This window comes from Mandrillus leucophaeus, unplaced genomic scaffold, assembly GCF_000951045.1.
Source record: "Mandrillus leucophaeus isolate KB7577 unplaced genomic scaffold, Mleu.le_1.0 Scaffold97, whole genome shotgun sequence".
Lineage (NCBI taxonomy): Eukaryota > Metazoa > Chordata > Mammalia > Primates > Cercopithecidae > Mandrillus > Mandrillus leucophaeus.
Genome location: NW_012110585.1, coordinates 2,087,336 through 2,103,944, shown reverse-complemented (window position 1 = coordinate 2,103,944; position 16,609 = coordinate 2,087,336). Strand labels below are relative to the sequence as shown.

The 16,609-nt window shown below is 37.6% G+C and overlaps 1 protein-coding gene across 2 annotated transcripts in view; it reads right to left on the bottom strand.

Moving 5' to 3' along the window:
• Positions 1-16,609, bottom strand: part of TNKS (tankyrase, TRF1-interacting ankyrin-related ADP-ribose polymerase) — a 236,701-nt gene that overhangs the window by 33,842 nt on the left and 186,250 nt on the right. For both annotated transcript variants that reach the window (XM_011970733.1, XM_011970734.1), the window contains exons 15-19: positions 14,855-15,020; positions 13,200-13,419; positions 12,796-12,905; positions 3,698-3,886; positions 78-315 (exon numbers count right to left, since the gene is read on the bottom strand). In XM_011970733.1, coding sequence (XP_011826123.1) covers positions 78-315; positions 3,698-3,886; positions 12,796-12,905; positions 13,200-13,419; positions 14,855-15,020 — 923 coding nt within the window. The remainder of the gene's footprint in view (positions 1-77; positions 316-3,697; positions 3,887-12,795; positions 12,906-13,199; positions 13,420-14,854; positions 15,021-16,609) is intronic.

Below are 16,609 nucleotides of genomic sequence, written 5' to 3'. Positions count from 1 at the left end.
AATTATCAATAGAAAAAAGTAATTCTGCTCCACTAACAAAAGGTATAAATAAATAAGCATTCACGGGGTCTACTCACCTTCTCCTTCCTTCCTTTCTGTTCCCGCGGCGCCATCCCCTGCGTTGGAGGCTCCTCCTACAGCCAACTCTGCTAAAGGGCCAGTGAGGTTGTCTATGCTGCTGGCAGCAGAGAGGCAGGAGGGGGTGGATGCTGGTGAGATCAGAGAGGCACTCACTACAGTAGCCTGAGGTTTAAAACAGGTAGGTAAGGCCTCTGGGGGCATGGCATCTATCAGCAAAGCTCTAATATCGTCAGCCTAAAAAAATGATTTAAAAAAAAAAAACGTGAAAAGACTATATATTGAAATGGTAAGTTTTTCACTAAGAACCAAATGCTTTGTGGATTTTTTCCTTAATGAATGCCTCATTATCTATCCCCTTCTGGTTTTTGATCATTCCTTCTATTCACAGCTCCAAAGAGTTTCAGTAGTTTCAGTAGACAGAATTGGAGAAACCATGTAATTTTTAAAAATATTTCTTCTTTCATTAAAAAAAAAGCACTTTCAGTGTTAACTGTCACCCTTCTTTAGAAAAATTTCCATATTTACTATATTTTGTTTATGTTTAAACAGCTATAATACTCTGGTTATTTACTTTACACTTAATAATGTCATGTAAAATTAGCATCTGGTGAAATTTCAAAGGGATGACACTCTTAGCTCATTTATTCATAAACTTTACAGTTTTTAAGTATTAGATGCAACTGCTTTTCGAGTATGCGGGCTTTTCGAGTATGCGGGAGATAGTCTCCAGAGACAGCCAGCCATCAATTCCTTCCTCCCGACATGCATGCCTCCCCTTGAATTTCTACCCACCTTGAATGTGCTTTGCCCTGTGAGTTGTCTTGCCCAATAGAATGCAGAAGTGATGTTCTGAGGCTTCTGAGCCAGGCTTTAAGTGGATTGGCAGTGTCTACTTTTACTCTCTTAGAAGCCATCTGTCATGCTGTACAGAAGTTTGGGCTAGACTACTGAGGGGTGAGATCCTATGCAGGGAGAGCCCTGCAGGATGAAAGGCTATCTTGGAAGCTCCAGCCTCTGCTGAGTTCCCAGGTGCAGGTAACTACAAAACCAGCAGAACTGCCCAGCTGAGCCCAGTCAACTCCCAGAATTGTGAGAAATAACAAATCGTCATGTTAAACCCTCACTGGGTTTGGGGGTGGCTTTGTGTGCAGCAATAGAGAAATGAAATGCACACCAGTACCGGGAAGTAGGGTGCTGGTGGACATGTGGCTTTGGTTGGAGGTGTGAAGGGTGGCCTGGTTATTGCTGAGGGAGGCTGTGAGTGGAAGACAGGCAAGTGCTACTGAAGGCGAGAGAAAGGGGACTGATGCTGTGTAGCAGAAAGTTTGGCAACACTGGCACATGAGGTCTTATAGAAGGCAGAACGTGAACCTAAATAAACTTGTAAATTTGGCTAAGGAAATTTCCAGAACAAATTTTGCCTCGCCAGCTGGACTGGTATGTTTACAGAGAGAAAGGAACTGTTTAGTTCTCTTTAAGGAAATGTATTCACCCAAGATTTGCTAGGTTAGAAAATCAAATTATTCACCATTCCCAGCCTCTCCATCAGCAAAAGTTTCTTCAAGTAAGGCATAGCCTCAGGCCAAAGGTCAAATCTAGGGTGCTGACAGGAAAACATGGCCTCAGAATAAAAATCACCACACGTATAGATATATTACCTCAAAATCTTTAAAAAACCTCTTAAGGTGGTACCTTGTGAATTCCCTTGGCTAGATGAAAGAGCTTCGAAGGGTCTTATGGGCATTGCCCCACTGCACCTTGACTTGGAATCCATATTACAGAGGGACCTGTCTTGAAAAGATTTGTGGGTGGGGCTTTTGGCTGATGGAGTGGTGCATAATTTGATGGGAAATCCAAAAGTTTATAAAGGAAGAGTTGTACTATTTTTGACTAAAAGGGACAGGTAGATTAAAATAGTAAAAGGCTTAGGGTCCCCAAAATTTCTAGGAGCAGGTAAAAGGTTGAGAAAGCCATTTGGCTGTAAATACGATCCATTTCTTATGAAAAGAGAAGGATAATTCAGAGGGCATGGCCAAGAGCTACAGAGGCTGGGTACAGTGGCTCACACCTGTAATCCTAGCACTTTGGGAGCCTGAGGAAGGAGGCTGAGGGAGGAGCCCAGGAGTTCAAGACTAACCTGGGCAACATAGCAAGACCCTGTCTCTACAAAAAGTAAAAAAAAAAAAAAGGCCAGGCATAGTGGCACGTGCCTGTAGTCCCAGCTACTTAGGAGACTGAGGTGGAGGGATGGCTTAAATCTGGGAGGTCAAGGTTGCGGTGAGCCATGATCATGCCACTGCACTCCGGCCTGGGTGACAGAGCCAGACTGTGTCTCAAGAGAAAGAAAAAGAAAGAAAGGAAGAAAAAGACAGCCACAGTGAACCACTCCCTGGGAGCAGAACTGGGCCCTAATCAGGCACCATTCCCTAACTCCAGAGTAGACAGCCCTGATAACACGTGCCCGGCTGAATTTTAGAACAGCTAAGGACCCAGTGATGACTGTCTGTGCCCCTTGTTGGTTGGGGGAGCGTGTGGCAGGTGAGTGTAATTTGAATGTGGGAAAAATAGATTTAATTTGTATTCACAGGGAAGACTGTGGCTGATTAAAAATGGCCATGAAATCTTTGCTTCTCCTTTCAAAGAAGGTGGAATCTATTTTCCTATCCCTTGAACCTGAGCTGAATTCATGACTCACTTTGCACAACAGATTGTGGCAGAAGTGACAGCATGTCAGTTCCAGGCTTAGCCTTAAAGAACAATGGCAGCCTCTGCTTTCTCCCTCTTGAGATGCAATTATTTGGTGAAGAAATTCCAACAAGACTACTTAATGATGAGATGCCACGTGGGACTAGAGAGGCCCCAGCCTTCCAGCTGTATTTGTCAAGGCCCCAGGCATATGAGTGAAGCCGTCTTTATGTTTCTGCACCAGCCACCAGCTATATGCAGTTACACAAGTGACCCCAGGTAAGACTAGAAGAATCTCCTAGCCAACATACAGAATCATAAGAAATAATAAATCATTATTATTTTAAGCCACTAAGTGTTTTGAAACAGTTACTCAGCAATAAATAAATGAAACAGAATATAACTTGAAAAAACATTTCTGGCTTAAAAAATTAGAAATTATTGTGACTATACAGTAACTCCCTGATTTTCAGAAAGTTCAGGGAAGAGGATGTGGTGCTTAACTTTGACTCTGCAGTTAAATAATACTGCCCAGAGTTAATTTTCCTTTGACTATCTCACGGACTTAGGTAAATCATCATGAACATTAGTTGCTCTACAATAATATGCCAAATATAGAAGGTACGAGATAAGTTTATAAAGGAAGCGTGTGGCAGGTGAGGGTACACTCTAAAAATGTGTTTTCTTATGATTCATGTTTTCCTAGCAGGCTAAGAATGGCAAAAAAAATTACACTAACTTACTGATTAGTTTGCCTTAGAGTTTTAAATTATATTTTCATAGAAAAAGTGTGAACTTCAAAAATGTTCAGAAGGAGATCTCTGTTCTAAGTGAAATAAACATGACTAAAAGTAAGCTGGTGAGCCTGAGAATTTAATGTCATCTCGGCAAGTATAAGGAACAATACTCAGTATCTGAAAGGAGGACTTACTGTTGCCAGATCCAGAGGCGTCTGGCCTTCCTGGTTCTTCATGGTGGGGTCTGCACCATGCGCTAGAAGGAGGGCGCACAGCTGCGTCCTTCCTTTCTGGGCTGCTTCATGGAGAGGAGTAAACGCCCACTTATCTGTTGCATTTACACACGTGTTGTATTTTATCAATAATGCCGCTATGTCAACATGCTGAAGAAAAAGAAAAGGATACAAAGATTAAGAATGAGATCATCTGGTAAAGCACCATCGTGTATACTTGTTTTTATTTAATAATTCACTCCCTCTATATCTCCATTTTCATCCTTAACAGAAGTTTCTTCTAAAAAATAAAAAAGAATTTCAGTCTTCTACCTACACTTTGGACTCCATCTTTTCTTGCCTCCTTTAAAATCTCAATTACACAACTATACTATTATCCTGTAACTGTTCATGGGCTTTTTCCAAAAAAATTCATCCTTCTAATATATTCAGCTTTATTTTAAAAACAAATATGATGTAAGGTGTTTCATTTTGTAAAGTGAAACTAGTACCTAATTCAAGTCTTCTGTTAATGGTCTAATCGATCTGCCAAACTTTTCAAACACACATTCTATTCACATTGATTCTCTTATCTTCCCATTTCTTTTGTAACCTAATGCAATCAGATTTACTGAAATACTCATCTCAAAGATTCTCAATGTTTTTGCTTCAGCCTTTGAAAAAGCAACGTAACATTTTATGAAAATCGGTCTATTATGTCTAAATGATTGAGGGGTGGAGGAAATGTTAGCAGCAGACATGCCAATAACCTGGGCGTGAGGTGATGAGACCCTGAACCGTTGACAGTTACAGAAAAATGGAAAAGAAGGGCTAAATCTGAGAAATTTTGAAAGAAAAAAAATTGGGTTTAGAAAGCCAAATTCACAACAGAAGAGAAAAAGTCAAAGATGACTACATTTTTTGGGAAGGGGGGAAGGAGGGGAGAATCTAGAAGATTAGAAAATAAGATAGAACTATTAACAGAAATTGAGTTGTAAAAGTTTAAGTAGGGGCTGGGTGCGGTGGCTCACGCCTGTAATCCTGGCACTTTGGGAGGTTGAGATGGGCGGATCACCTGCGGTCAGGAGTTCGAGACCAGCCTGGCCAACATAGTGAAACCCCGTCCCTACTAAAAATACAAAAATTAGCTGGGAATGGTAGTGCAAGCCTGTAATCCCTGCTACTCGGGAGGCTGGGGCAAGAGAATCGCTTGAAACCAAAAGGCAGAAGTTGCAGTGAGCTGAGATCGCACCACTGCACTCCAGCCTGGGTAACAGAGCAAGGCTCCATCTCAAAAAAAAAAGGAAGTTGAAGTAGGTATGAAACTCTCAGATAAGGCTCATTGAGATAGTAGGCACCTTCTGAGGTAAAACCTCCAAGTAAAGACATTCTGTAGATGGTTTGTCAGAAGAGGCTGGAGCACAGTCAAGGGGGCATCATTCATTCATTCACTCACTCACTCTCCCGCCACTCACCCACTAACCAGCATCTGCTCAATACCTACCGAGGGCTGAGGATTGGGGCTGGGGGCTCCAGGGAGATTACGAAATGGAATAGTGGATTAATAGTTGTAGCTACTTGACAAATGAGCTCATTAAGGAAAGGAATACAGAAAGGTAATTACAAGGTGGATAAAACCTTGAAAACAACAGTATTTTGGACAAGGAGAGTGGAAGAAAAATCCTCAGAGGAGACAAAAGGAAAAATGGAAGCTGGAGAAGAACTATAAAGGAGCAGGACTATAAAAGCCAATATAGGAGCAAGTTCCATGGAGACCAGGTTCACTCAAGAAAGAGCTCCATATAGCAAAAGGCTTCAGCTTCTCAAAAATCCTTATAAAATAAGCTAAGACAATCAATTACACAATAGGCACTACTGATTCAACAGATAGGCTTTTTAAGAATATTAAAAATAGGCCGGGCACGGCGGCTCAAGCCTGTAATCCCAGCACTTTGGGAGGCCGAGACGGGCGGATCATGAGGTCAGGAGATCGAGACCATCCTGGCTAACACAGTGAAACCCCGTCTCTACTAAAAAATACAAAAAACTAGCCAGGCGAGGTGGCGGGCGTCTGTAGTCCCAGCTACTCGGGAGGCTGAGGCAGGAGAATGGCGTAAACCCGGGAGGCAGAGCTTGCAGTGAGCTGAGATCCGGCCACTGCACTCAGGCCTGGGTGACAGAGCGAGACTCCATCTCAAAAAAAAAAAAAAAAAAAGGAATATTAAAAATAACTTGTATATTTCTATAAATACATTTAGGATGTTAGGCTGGTTACCACTTATTTCTGAGATCCATTTCAACTCCAATATACTATAATTCGGTGCAATTGGCACATTTATGTCCCTTACAGACACATTTCCAGGCATAACTTGGTCAGTTTGGATAATTAACTCAAAAGCACATTATCTGTTGAGAATACATTTCTAACTCATGCTGCTGCTCAACTACCATACATTGACGTTTTTAAGGAAGACATGTATGAGAATGGAAAAAGACAGGGAAGGCCAAGAAAATTCCCAAGGTGCTACTAAATGCGTGTCACTTTCTATCTTCCTTAAAATATCATTGTCTTCCCTGCACTCTTGAAGACACTCACTTCAAAAAGAACTGGCACTTTTTCGGAGGTAGTATTTAACTTTATGTAATATAAATATCTGTATTTCCTAATTTTAGAAATAGTAGTTTCTGAAAACGAAGTGAAGAACATTTATCTAAAAAGAAAAGTACAGATCAGTCAACTACTAAGGAAAGTTTCCACATTTGCTCTAATAATACAAAGCAAAAAACTGCCAAAAAAAACAAAAAGTAGGCCAGGTGCGGTGGCTCACTCCTGTTATCCCAACACTGTGGGAGGCTGAGGCCAGCAGATCATTCAAGGTCAGGAGTTTGAGACCAGCCTGGCCAACATGGTGAAACCCCATCTCTGCTAAATTACAAAAATTAGCTGGGTGTGGCGCCACACACCTGTAATCCCAGCTACTCGGGAGGCAGAAGAATCGCGTGAATCCGGGAGACGGAGGTTGCAGTGAGTTACGATTGCACCACTGCATTCCAGCCTGGGTGAAGAGTGAGATTCCATCTCAAAACAAAACAAAACAAAACACCCCATAAACAAAAAATAAAATAAAAAAGCAGTATAATCAGACTAAGGCTTCTCAGAACAGGATATGTTTGGTGATTCTTCTGGCATTATACTATCACTATAAAATTAATTCTATAGCTTAATTATTTTTAAAATTTCTAACACAAAAGATGAAAACAGAGGTACCACTTGTGGTATTATCAAAATCACCTAAAACAAAACCAAACCTAGTAATTTATCTCCCTTATTCAAAGGCTATATGTTGAAAAAAGACAGTAATTTTTGTTAAGTTAACCCAAAAGCACGGAATAATTTCAAGCTTCTCCCCAGTGAGGTTACAAGCTATTTAAACTGTTTCTGATGATTAATTTTATTGAACTCCCGTGTTTACTGGCAGAATAATATCATTTGGTAGACTAATTTACACAGGATCCCAAAATTACAAAAAGTCCAAGGAAAATTACATGTTTGTGTATATGTGTATAAAATGAATTGTATTATCTAGTATGCATTATTAAGCTTTCTTTATATTGAAGTTATAGTTTATGCTTGGACAAACCAATTACACGCTTGTGAAATTTTCTGACAAATGTCTGAAAGAACAATGAACAGGAAGGAGTATATTACTACCCAAATAGACTAAAAATATAGTTCTTAAGCTGTTTAATTCTTTTACATAGCTATACCACAGAGGCAAAAATAGTAACTGGAATTTAAGGCTGACAAATCCAATAAATAGCAGTTCAATTCTATTCAATACAATATATAAGAGCAAAGTACTGAACTAGATGGTCCAGAAAAGAAACTGATCTCTGTTGGAATGTTTCCAGGAGAAACAGACAATTTAACATAGTTTCAGAATCCAGCTGCAATACAAAATGCTTTAAATGACAAATACAACATAAAAAGACTGGGAAGCCTTTAATTTTAAAAAGGTGGGAAGTAGGGGAAAGAGAAATGTGCTTAGCTTCAGTTAAAGCCATTTAACTGTGTAGACGCTTTATTACAATTATGTCATGAAAATTCCCCAGATGTTATCCATTTTAGAGAAAGCACTGGAAAATAAAAACAGTTGAGAGAAAATGTATCAGCCAACTGATTTACTCTTATAAGATATAAATTTACATGCTTCGTCGTAATAAGTATCAATGCCATTTACTGACTAGCAGAAGTTAACTGTCTTGCGTAAACATGCATTCAAATATAATACAAGGCATTGTTATATAAAGAACACCAACACAGTAAGGCACACGCACACTACCACTAATATCAGCTCTCATGCAACTTGTAATTTTTATTGATGCTTCTTAAATAAATATGTATTTTTTTCTCCATTCGGAAAAACTGAGGTTCTTTTTATACAAAAAAGGCTCAAAGACACACAGAGCAGACTGGGCTCTCTAGCGGAAAAAAGGTAAACATGTATGAAGGAATAATGAGCAAGAAATAACTGTATAAGTAAAGAACTATGTAATTTCACAGCTACCTCAGATTATTATTTCATCCTCAGGCCAGTCAATTAATCTGTGTTTATTTAATACAGTACAGATTGTTCCTAAGGCTGTGAGATGTTAAGAGTGACATGCAGCCCTTATTCTGACTGGCTCAGTACAGAGGCTGTGGGAAGCGAGGAATTTACTAATTTTTAGTATCTCTATATCTATCTCTATATCTCTCTCTCTCTCTATATATATATATATAGATATAGAGATATGTATATATACTTTTTGGTAGAAATAGAGATACCTCTCTCTATATATATAGATATAGAGATAGATATATACTTTTTGGTAGAAATGGGGTCTCGCTATGTTGCCTAGGCTGGTCTTGAACTCTTGGGTTCAAACGATCCTCCCGCCTCAGCCTCCCAAAGTGCTGGGATTATAGGCATGAGCCATTGCACCCAGTCATGAAGCAAGTTATTTTATAATAACAGTATTTTTATAATCCCTTACATTAGATAAAGGAATTTCCACATGCACGGTCTCATTTAATCATTACAACAACCTGGAAAGAAGGTCTTGGAATCCAACTTTTCCTACTGAGAAAACCGAAGATGAGAAAAATTTAGGCACTTGCTGAAGACTACTGGGTTATAAAACAGAAGAGGAAAGATGAGATCCCAGATATTCAGACTCTAAGTTCAGCTTTCTCCATTAAACCACAGATGCCTGCAGAGTGTGCTAGACTAAAACACAAGAGCCATTTTCTTTCCAAGCTGAAAATGGGAAAGAGAATAATATTAGGAAGAAGAAATTATTTCAGTAGAGATCCCTGGGTAACACTATACCTACAATTGCTCTATAAATTGCTTAATTTTCAGTATAGAAGCTCTATTCCAGACGATATGCCACAGAAAATCTACTCCACAAAATGATTACATGTGGCCAGGCTAGTTCAAGCATCATCAAATTCATGGGATGAATATAAAATAATCAGTGTTTTGCCATCCTAATAGAAATGTAGACTGGGGCCCTATGATTTCATTAAAATGTCCAGCCAAGGCAGGATAGAATGAATAAAAAGGAACTTTTGAAAGATACACAGATTTATCAATCTACAAATAATAGAAACATATCTACTCCTTAGCTGAGGGGAGACAATGTAGCTTTTTACACTTTTTATATTGTGTTAATATTAGTACTCCTTAAAAATACAAATATACGTATTTATTAGTACTCCTTAAATATATATATGGATATATATCTCCTTAAATATGTAAGTATACATATTTAAGGAGTACAAATAAATACTCCTTAATTCATTATATTTTAAATATTTATTTAAAATATAATTATATAGAGATACGGTCTCACTATGTTGCCCAGGGTGGTCTCAAAATCCTGGTCTTAAACCATAGTGCTGTCTCAGCCTCCCAATGTGCTGAGATTACAGATGTGAGCCACCATGCCTAGCCTTACTTTAAGTCTATTAATTGAGATTAAGAGAAATACTGACTTAATATGGTTACTGACTGGTTACTCATAATAGATTATATTATAGGTTTTACAAGTGGCATTAAATAAAATTATTTTGCAGAGCAGAGATTCTGAATGGGGAAAATGCCAACCGAGAGTCACTGTGGGTCATGTGAGATTGCTGAGGGAAGTGGGTTGCCCATGTTAAAAAACAAACAAAAAAAAGGTATTATCACACTCATGTATCTGACCAAAAAAAAAAAAAAAAAAAAGGTCTAGAAACTACCAAAGTGAAAGTTTGTCAAAAAAAAGTGATAGTCATCAACTCGCGGATGCCTGAGTTTTAAATTTACAAGTTTAATACATGAAAAAATTTTTGAGTGACTCAATCCACCCTCACAATGAGGTAAAAATACCTGCTATAAACATATTATGTAGCCCATATGCCTTCTTCTGTACAAGGATGAGATGCACCAGGCTGATCAAGACCTCTATCAAATGCCCTTTACATAGCCTGGAGAATTTTTTGTTCACTTTCACTTCAGTAAGTTACCTTCATTTACAAACAGCTAAGCAGTAGGGATTTAACAAACATAAAAAGAGATAGTGAAAAAAAGTATTCATTATTTTTTTTTCACTTGGAGTTAGAAAAGGAGAAGGGGAGTTATGGGTGATGGTGAATTAAGTTTATGAAAATGAAAGAGTGGACTTCTGGTCGGGAGACTGATTGCATTACACCTCTCTTCAGCTGACAGCAAGTCAGCCTCAAGGGAACATGAAGTTGGACAAGGTCGACCAGCACTCTACGTTACGCTTGAGCCCCAAGAGAACCACTGTACATTTTACTCTCTTCACAGTGGTCATCAAGTGACACACATGTAGAGTAAGTAACATCTTAACTGATGGGGATCAAAAGGTAAAATACTTACTTTATAAATTCACTTTTCTTTATCCTCTGTGACAGCTATAGAGACTGTGCAAGGTGAAGACTAATGGAGTAGAACACATCTTAACGCTAGCCCATGAGAAGAATGAGGATCAAAAGGTAAAATACTTTATAAATTTTTTCTTTTTCTTATCCGTCGTGACTGCTATAAAGACTGTGAAAGGTGCAAGCTAATGGAGTAGAACTTCCCTACATCCACAATGTATGGGATCTACTGTAGTCTACACAGTTGACAGTGTTAACATAAGCTTTACTATAATTCTATGGCCACCATCTGTCCTTACTCATAGCAGGTTTACAGAGAAGATAAAAGATGTAATTTCAGTTCTACTGATCCCATTGGCTTTATAAATTCTTAACTGAAGCTAAGCAAAAGGATTAGTAGAATACCATATGAAGAGAACAATTATGCTAAGAAGTGCTGAAAATTATAATAAAATCCAAATGATATACATGTATAGTTATAACTTAAGGGTCAAGAATTACATGTAATGTATATGTAGTATGTTAGGAGCAAATATTTAGCATGCCAAGTCTTTGGTAGAAGTATTTGTTGTTCAGAGAAATTGAGAACCTTATGTGAAGGAAGGTTAAAATGTACATGAATTTTAATAAAAGATTACGCATCTTTAGAAAGATAACTTTAAATATTGTAGTTTCAAGATGATTTCAGTACTAATACTTATTAAATATAATTTTGACTAATTTATATCATACTTAGAGGCATAATTTTCTTTCAGAAAACTGGATTGTTGCTTTCCTTAAAAGTATCCCCACTCCGATTTGTCATACAGATCTTCGTAGAATGGGCTTGAGAGATGATAGTCTCATTACGAAGGGCCAGGGAGAAGGCAGTAGGAGGAAGAATATGGTAATCAAGGTGGTTGGTTTGGTTTGGTTTTTACTTACAGTTTGTCAGGCTTTTGCAAATCTAGAAACCACCTTCTATCAATAGAGATTCCAACTGTGAGAACACCTGGTATGTATGAACTGGCATCTGTGGGTTTTTATAGTCAAGAAGGGATTAAGTGGATGAACTGTCAAGCACATGAGCATTCCTCCTATTTCTGCCGTGAGCCATCAGGCTTGAGTGAGCCTTAGTTACTTTCAGTCAGTTCTGACATATGGCATCAAGGCACTGCAATCCATTTCTCTTCCTCTTACAACTGATGATAGTGTTTGAAAGGATAACTCTGGACTTTCACTGGGAGGTTTTAGCTAGTAATTCCTACTCTGTGAAACCATATATATCAACTGCTCAACCATTTAATTTTTTTTTTTTTTAAATGAGGTCTCACTATGTTGACCAGGCTGGCCTTGAACTCCTGGGCTCAAGCGATCTTCCCACCTCAGCCTCCTGAATGGCTGGGATTACAGCACATGCCACTGTGCCTGGCTACTCGAATATGTTTAAGGTGCTGAAGATAAATGTAAGCCACCATACTTTCCATGGCTGTATAACAGTCGCACAGCTTTTATAGTTTTTAAAATCTACTTGGAGTACAGTTAAGAAATTGATATTTATTATATTATTTTATATATTATATTATTGACAAATATAAACTGAACACCCGTTACATGCCTATTATTGTGCTTGATAATGTGCTGAGACCAAAAAGCAATAAAAAGCATGATTGTTGGCCAAAAGGTAGTTAAGTTTAGCTGGGAAGAAATGCCAAAACTCTGAACAAAAGATTAAAATTGTGCTAAATCATGCTATTAGTTAGATATCTACTCACTTAACGCATAGTATGCATTTAACAAAGTCGTAAATGCCAGGGAGGTTTTCTAGATTTTATTTTATTTTATTTATTTATTTTTGAGATGGAGTCTTGCTCTGTGGCTCAGGCTGGAGTGCAGTGGCACAATCTCAGCTCACTGCAAGCTCCGCCTCCCAAGTTCACACCACTCTCCTGCCACAGCCTCCCGAGTAGCTGGGACTACAGGCGCCTGCCACTATGCCTGGCCAATTTTTTGTATTTTTAGTAGAGACGGGGTTTCACCGTGTTAGCCAGGATGGTCTTGATCTCCTGACCTCATGATCCGCCCGCCTTGGCCTCCCAAAGTGCTGGGATTACAGGCGTGAGCCACCGTGCCTGGCCAGTTTTCTAGCTTTCAACGTTAGTATGCTTACCCCATAAGATGCCGCATTATGAAGAGGAATTAAACCACCCTTGTCCTGGGCATTAACATCAGCTCCATGCTCTAGAAGATATTCAGCTACTTCCAGGTTATTGTAGCCTGCTATTTAGAGTAAAAAAAAAATACAGGAAACGTATCAGCTTAAAAGAAAAAAAATACATACATATAAAATAAGGACCAGAAAATGTTAAGGTTTTAATACTTTTTGCTTCAAAAGCTAATACTATTATCTCATAATGGAGGGACTTCACAATAAGAAATTACACAAAACTATGTCAATCAAGAGCATTTTACTAAGCAGTCCCATTTATGTTCAGCATGGCTTTCATCTTTTAGTACACTGTATCAGGTGTCCGAGAAAGGAAAAGGAGACGTGGAGGCACTGGGGGCGCTCACCTGCCAAGTGCAGAGGGGTTGAATTTCTGCCCTGGGTGTCTCTGCAGTTGATATTCTCGGGGGTACAGAGCTTCTGCACTCTTGCCAGGCAGCCCTTCTTGGCAGCATCCAACAAGGCAGCATCCCCTCTCAGTAAGTCCTGAATATCTGTGTCTCCTTCTTTTACCAAATCCAAAGGTGTATTTCCATCTCTGTTCTTTTTAGTTGGATCTGCTCCATGCTACAAAGAAGAAAAACCAAATGGGGTTTGTATTTTCTATAGTATCTTTCTGTAGTAAGTAGGTAGGTAGGTAGGTACTTAATTTACTCTACCTTTGTTCCTCCAGGGGAAGGTATCTACGCTATATGCATTTTGAAAAACACTTTGCAAAATTCCTACTTAGCAATATAATGGATCAGCTTTCTAACTATTAATACTACTCAGTAAAAGCTTCAGGATCAATGGTGATGATAAAGTAGGGAGACTGTTAAGTATCTTTGAGATAACTTGTTTAATATACTTTTTCTCTGATTCCAAGTTGTCTTTGGAAATCTATTTTACTTTGAAGAATAGCATGGATGTTAATTTTGACCAGATTCAATTACATAAAGATAGTCGGTAGGTATGAAAAAGAAGAAAGTAAGACACACTGGTAAAAAAGGACTTAATTCTAAAGGCCATCTTTAGAATTAGTAAGAATAAAGTTTGGTAATATTTTTAATATTTTTATCCTAAGTCTTAACATCTACCATGAAATTAGATATAAAGGTATTAAAATGATAGATTTTAAAAGTTTAATTACCAATATCTATTAAATAAAGTAAATAGAAGTCAGTAATTTTTATTATAGGTTGGCCACAAACTGTAGTGGGCTCACTGTGGAAATTAGTTGTAAGTCAAGTTGGACAATGGATTCACAATGACTTGGAAGTTATTTCTTACCAACCAGTGATAATAAAAATGAGTATCAGATACTGTGTTTTTCTCAAGATTCATAAGAACATATTTGATATCATAAAAGTGAAGGGAGAAGAATTTTATTTAAACATATCAATTTTTTTTTCTGTAGTTAAAAAAAAGCAAGAGAAAATCTCATAAATACACATCTGGTCATTTTTAAAAAATATACTTTAACTTAAAGTGAGCATAAATTATAGTTAGTTTCATATAACTACTAGTTTTTACTCTTTTACATGTATCTCAAATCTATATTAACAACTTTGTCTAGAGATTATCTTATATTTTAATAAAAATCTGTTATTAAAATAAGTTCTTAAAAGATACAATGTTTAATGTTTACTAATGAAGAATGAGTTAGTTAACAATAATAAAATAGCCAACAAGGAAAAAAAACCCAACTAGATTGAAAAGCTTGTTTCTCCTGTACAATTTTTTCTGTTATTAATACTATAAGTACTAGATAAGCAATGCAAACTATTTCAGCTCTTTGTAAAACCTACTTTGATGAATTTTTATGACATGGACTTAATCAAACCATTTCAGATATTAAGCTATGTATCATATCACATAAACAGTCTTCGGGGAAATAGAAAATGAGAGCAGTCTCTACAGCAGTATTGTTCTTAATAGAATAACATACCCCAACTTACTTTCAAGTAACAACCAAAATATAAATACAATTAGTCTATATTTCATAACTTTTTAAACTACATACTTTTAAAAGGAGCTTGCAGATTTCATACTTTCCTTTAGCTGCTGCTTCATGGAGAGGGGTAAATTTCCATAAGTCCGCCACATTGACAGAAGCCCCATGCCTTACTAAAAGCTCAGCCACCTCATAGTGTCCATATGAACAGGCATTATGAAGGGGCACCAAGCCACTAAACAAAAGAAAATTATTTTAAAGTTATAAAACAAATCTTTGAGTTAAAATGATTCTTATAATAAAAATACTACCATTCTTCTACGGTACTGACTATACTGAACACTGCTCAAAAAGAAATACACCCACCTCTGTTCTTTAAGATATAGTTATCCATTTGTAAATAAGGAGTAGTAATTTCAAAAATGTCCTTTCAATGTAAAGACTTTTTCCTAAGTTTCTTGGGGATGGATATATACTCACAGCAATCCTTATCTTTATGAGTTTTACTAATGAAAACTGTATGCTTACTTATAAAAAATATAATGCAATTAACTTATTTAGGCAAGTTCTATCTTGGTAAAAAGTTGTTTAAATCATAGTGGTGACTGAATCATAGTGGTTTAATCATAGTGGTGATTCAGTGGTGACTTCCGTGCACAGGTTTAAATACTGAGGTACCAAACAATGAAAATTCACAATCCAGGTAATTCAGAAAAGTATTCAGTGAGAAAAATGATGATGTCAACTGTAAGTGCTACTCAGATAAGAAACGGGCAAACTATTCTGAGAGGAGTCTAAGCTCTGATCAGTAAGCAGCTGACATTCTAAAAGGACAAAAAGATGCTCCCACAAAAGAGTGCATCAAAAGAACAAAATGTCGAACTTAACACATGGCAGAAGCAAAGTATTGAGTGCATTTTTTTTTTTTTTTTTAGTTTTGGGATGAAATATGCTAAGTGTTAAAATGAGCAATAGAAGCAAATACTGCTTGCTCTCCAATACACTGTAACACGTTGAAAGCACTAGTGATATTGTTAGTGAATATTCATGTCTGATGTGTCCCTTTTAAAAGATAAATAAATACATAATGGTTCAATGAGGCCTAAATCGTGCAGTTTAATTCTACTGTGCACTGCTATGTAATTACACAGAAAGCTATTGGCTTATTTTGAGATGATGTGAAATTAACTCACAACACGGCAATTCCTATCAGTTAAAATATCTTTCTCACATTTCTAAGTAGCTGCCTTAGGCTTTGTCTAGACAAATTAAAATAATTTAACAAACTAACATAAAATATAGAGTATCTGAATTAGTAAAAATAAAATTATGCTTCTAGGAATACTGATGACTTTGGGATGGATGACTTCTTTTTAGAAGAGACTATACATTTTTAATAGCAAAAAAGAAGAATAAACAATAACTTACAGACTATATAAAAACATTCATATAGGGCCAGGCGTGGTGACTCACGCCTGTAATCCCAGCACTTTGGGAGGCCTGGGTGGGTGGATCACGAGGTCAGGAGATCCAGCCCATCCTGGCTAACCCAGTGAAACCCCATCTCTACTAAAAATACAAAAAATTAGCTGGGCATGGTGGTGGGTGCCTGTAGTCCCAGCTACTCGGGAGGCTGTGGCAGGAGAATGGTATGAACCCGGGAGGCGGAGCTTGCATTGAGCTGAGATCGCGCCACTGCACTCCAGCCTGGGTGACAAAGTGAGACTCCATCTCAAAAACAAAACAAAACAAAAAACAAAATTTATATAATGCAATAAAATACTATATACAAACATTAAAAGAATGAGACTACTAAGTACTGAT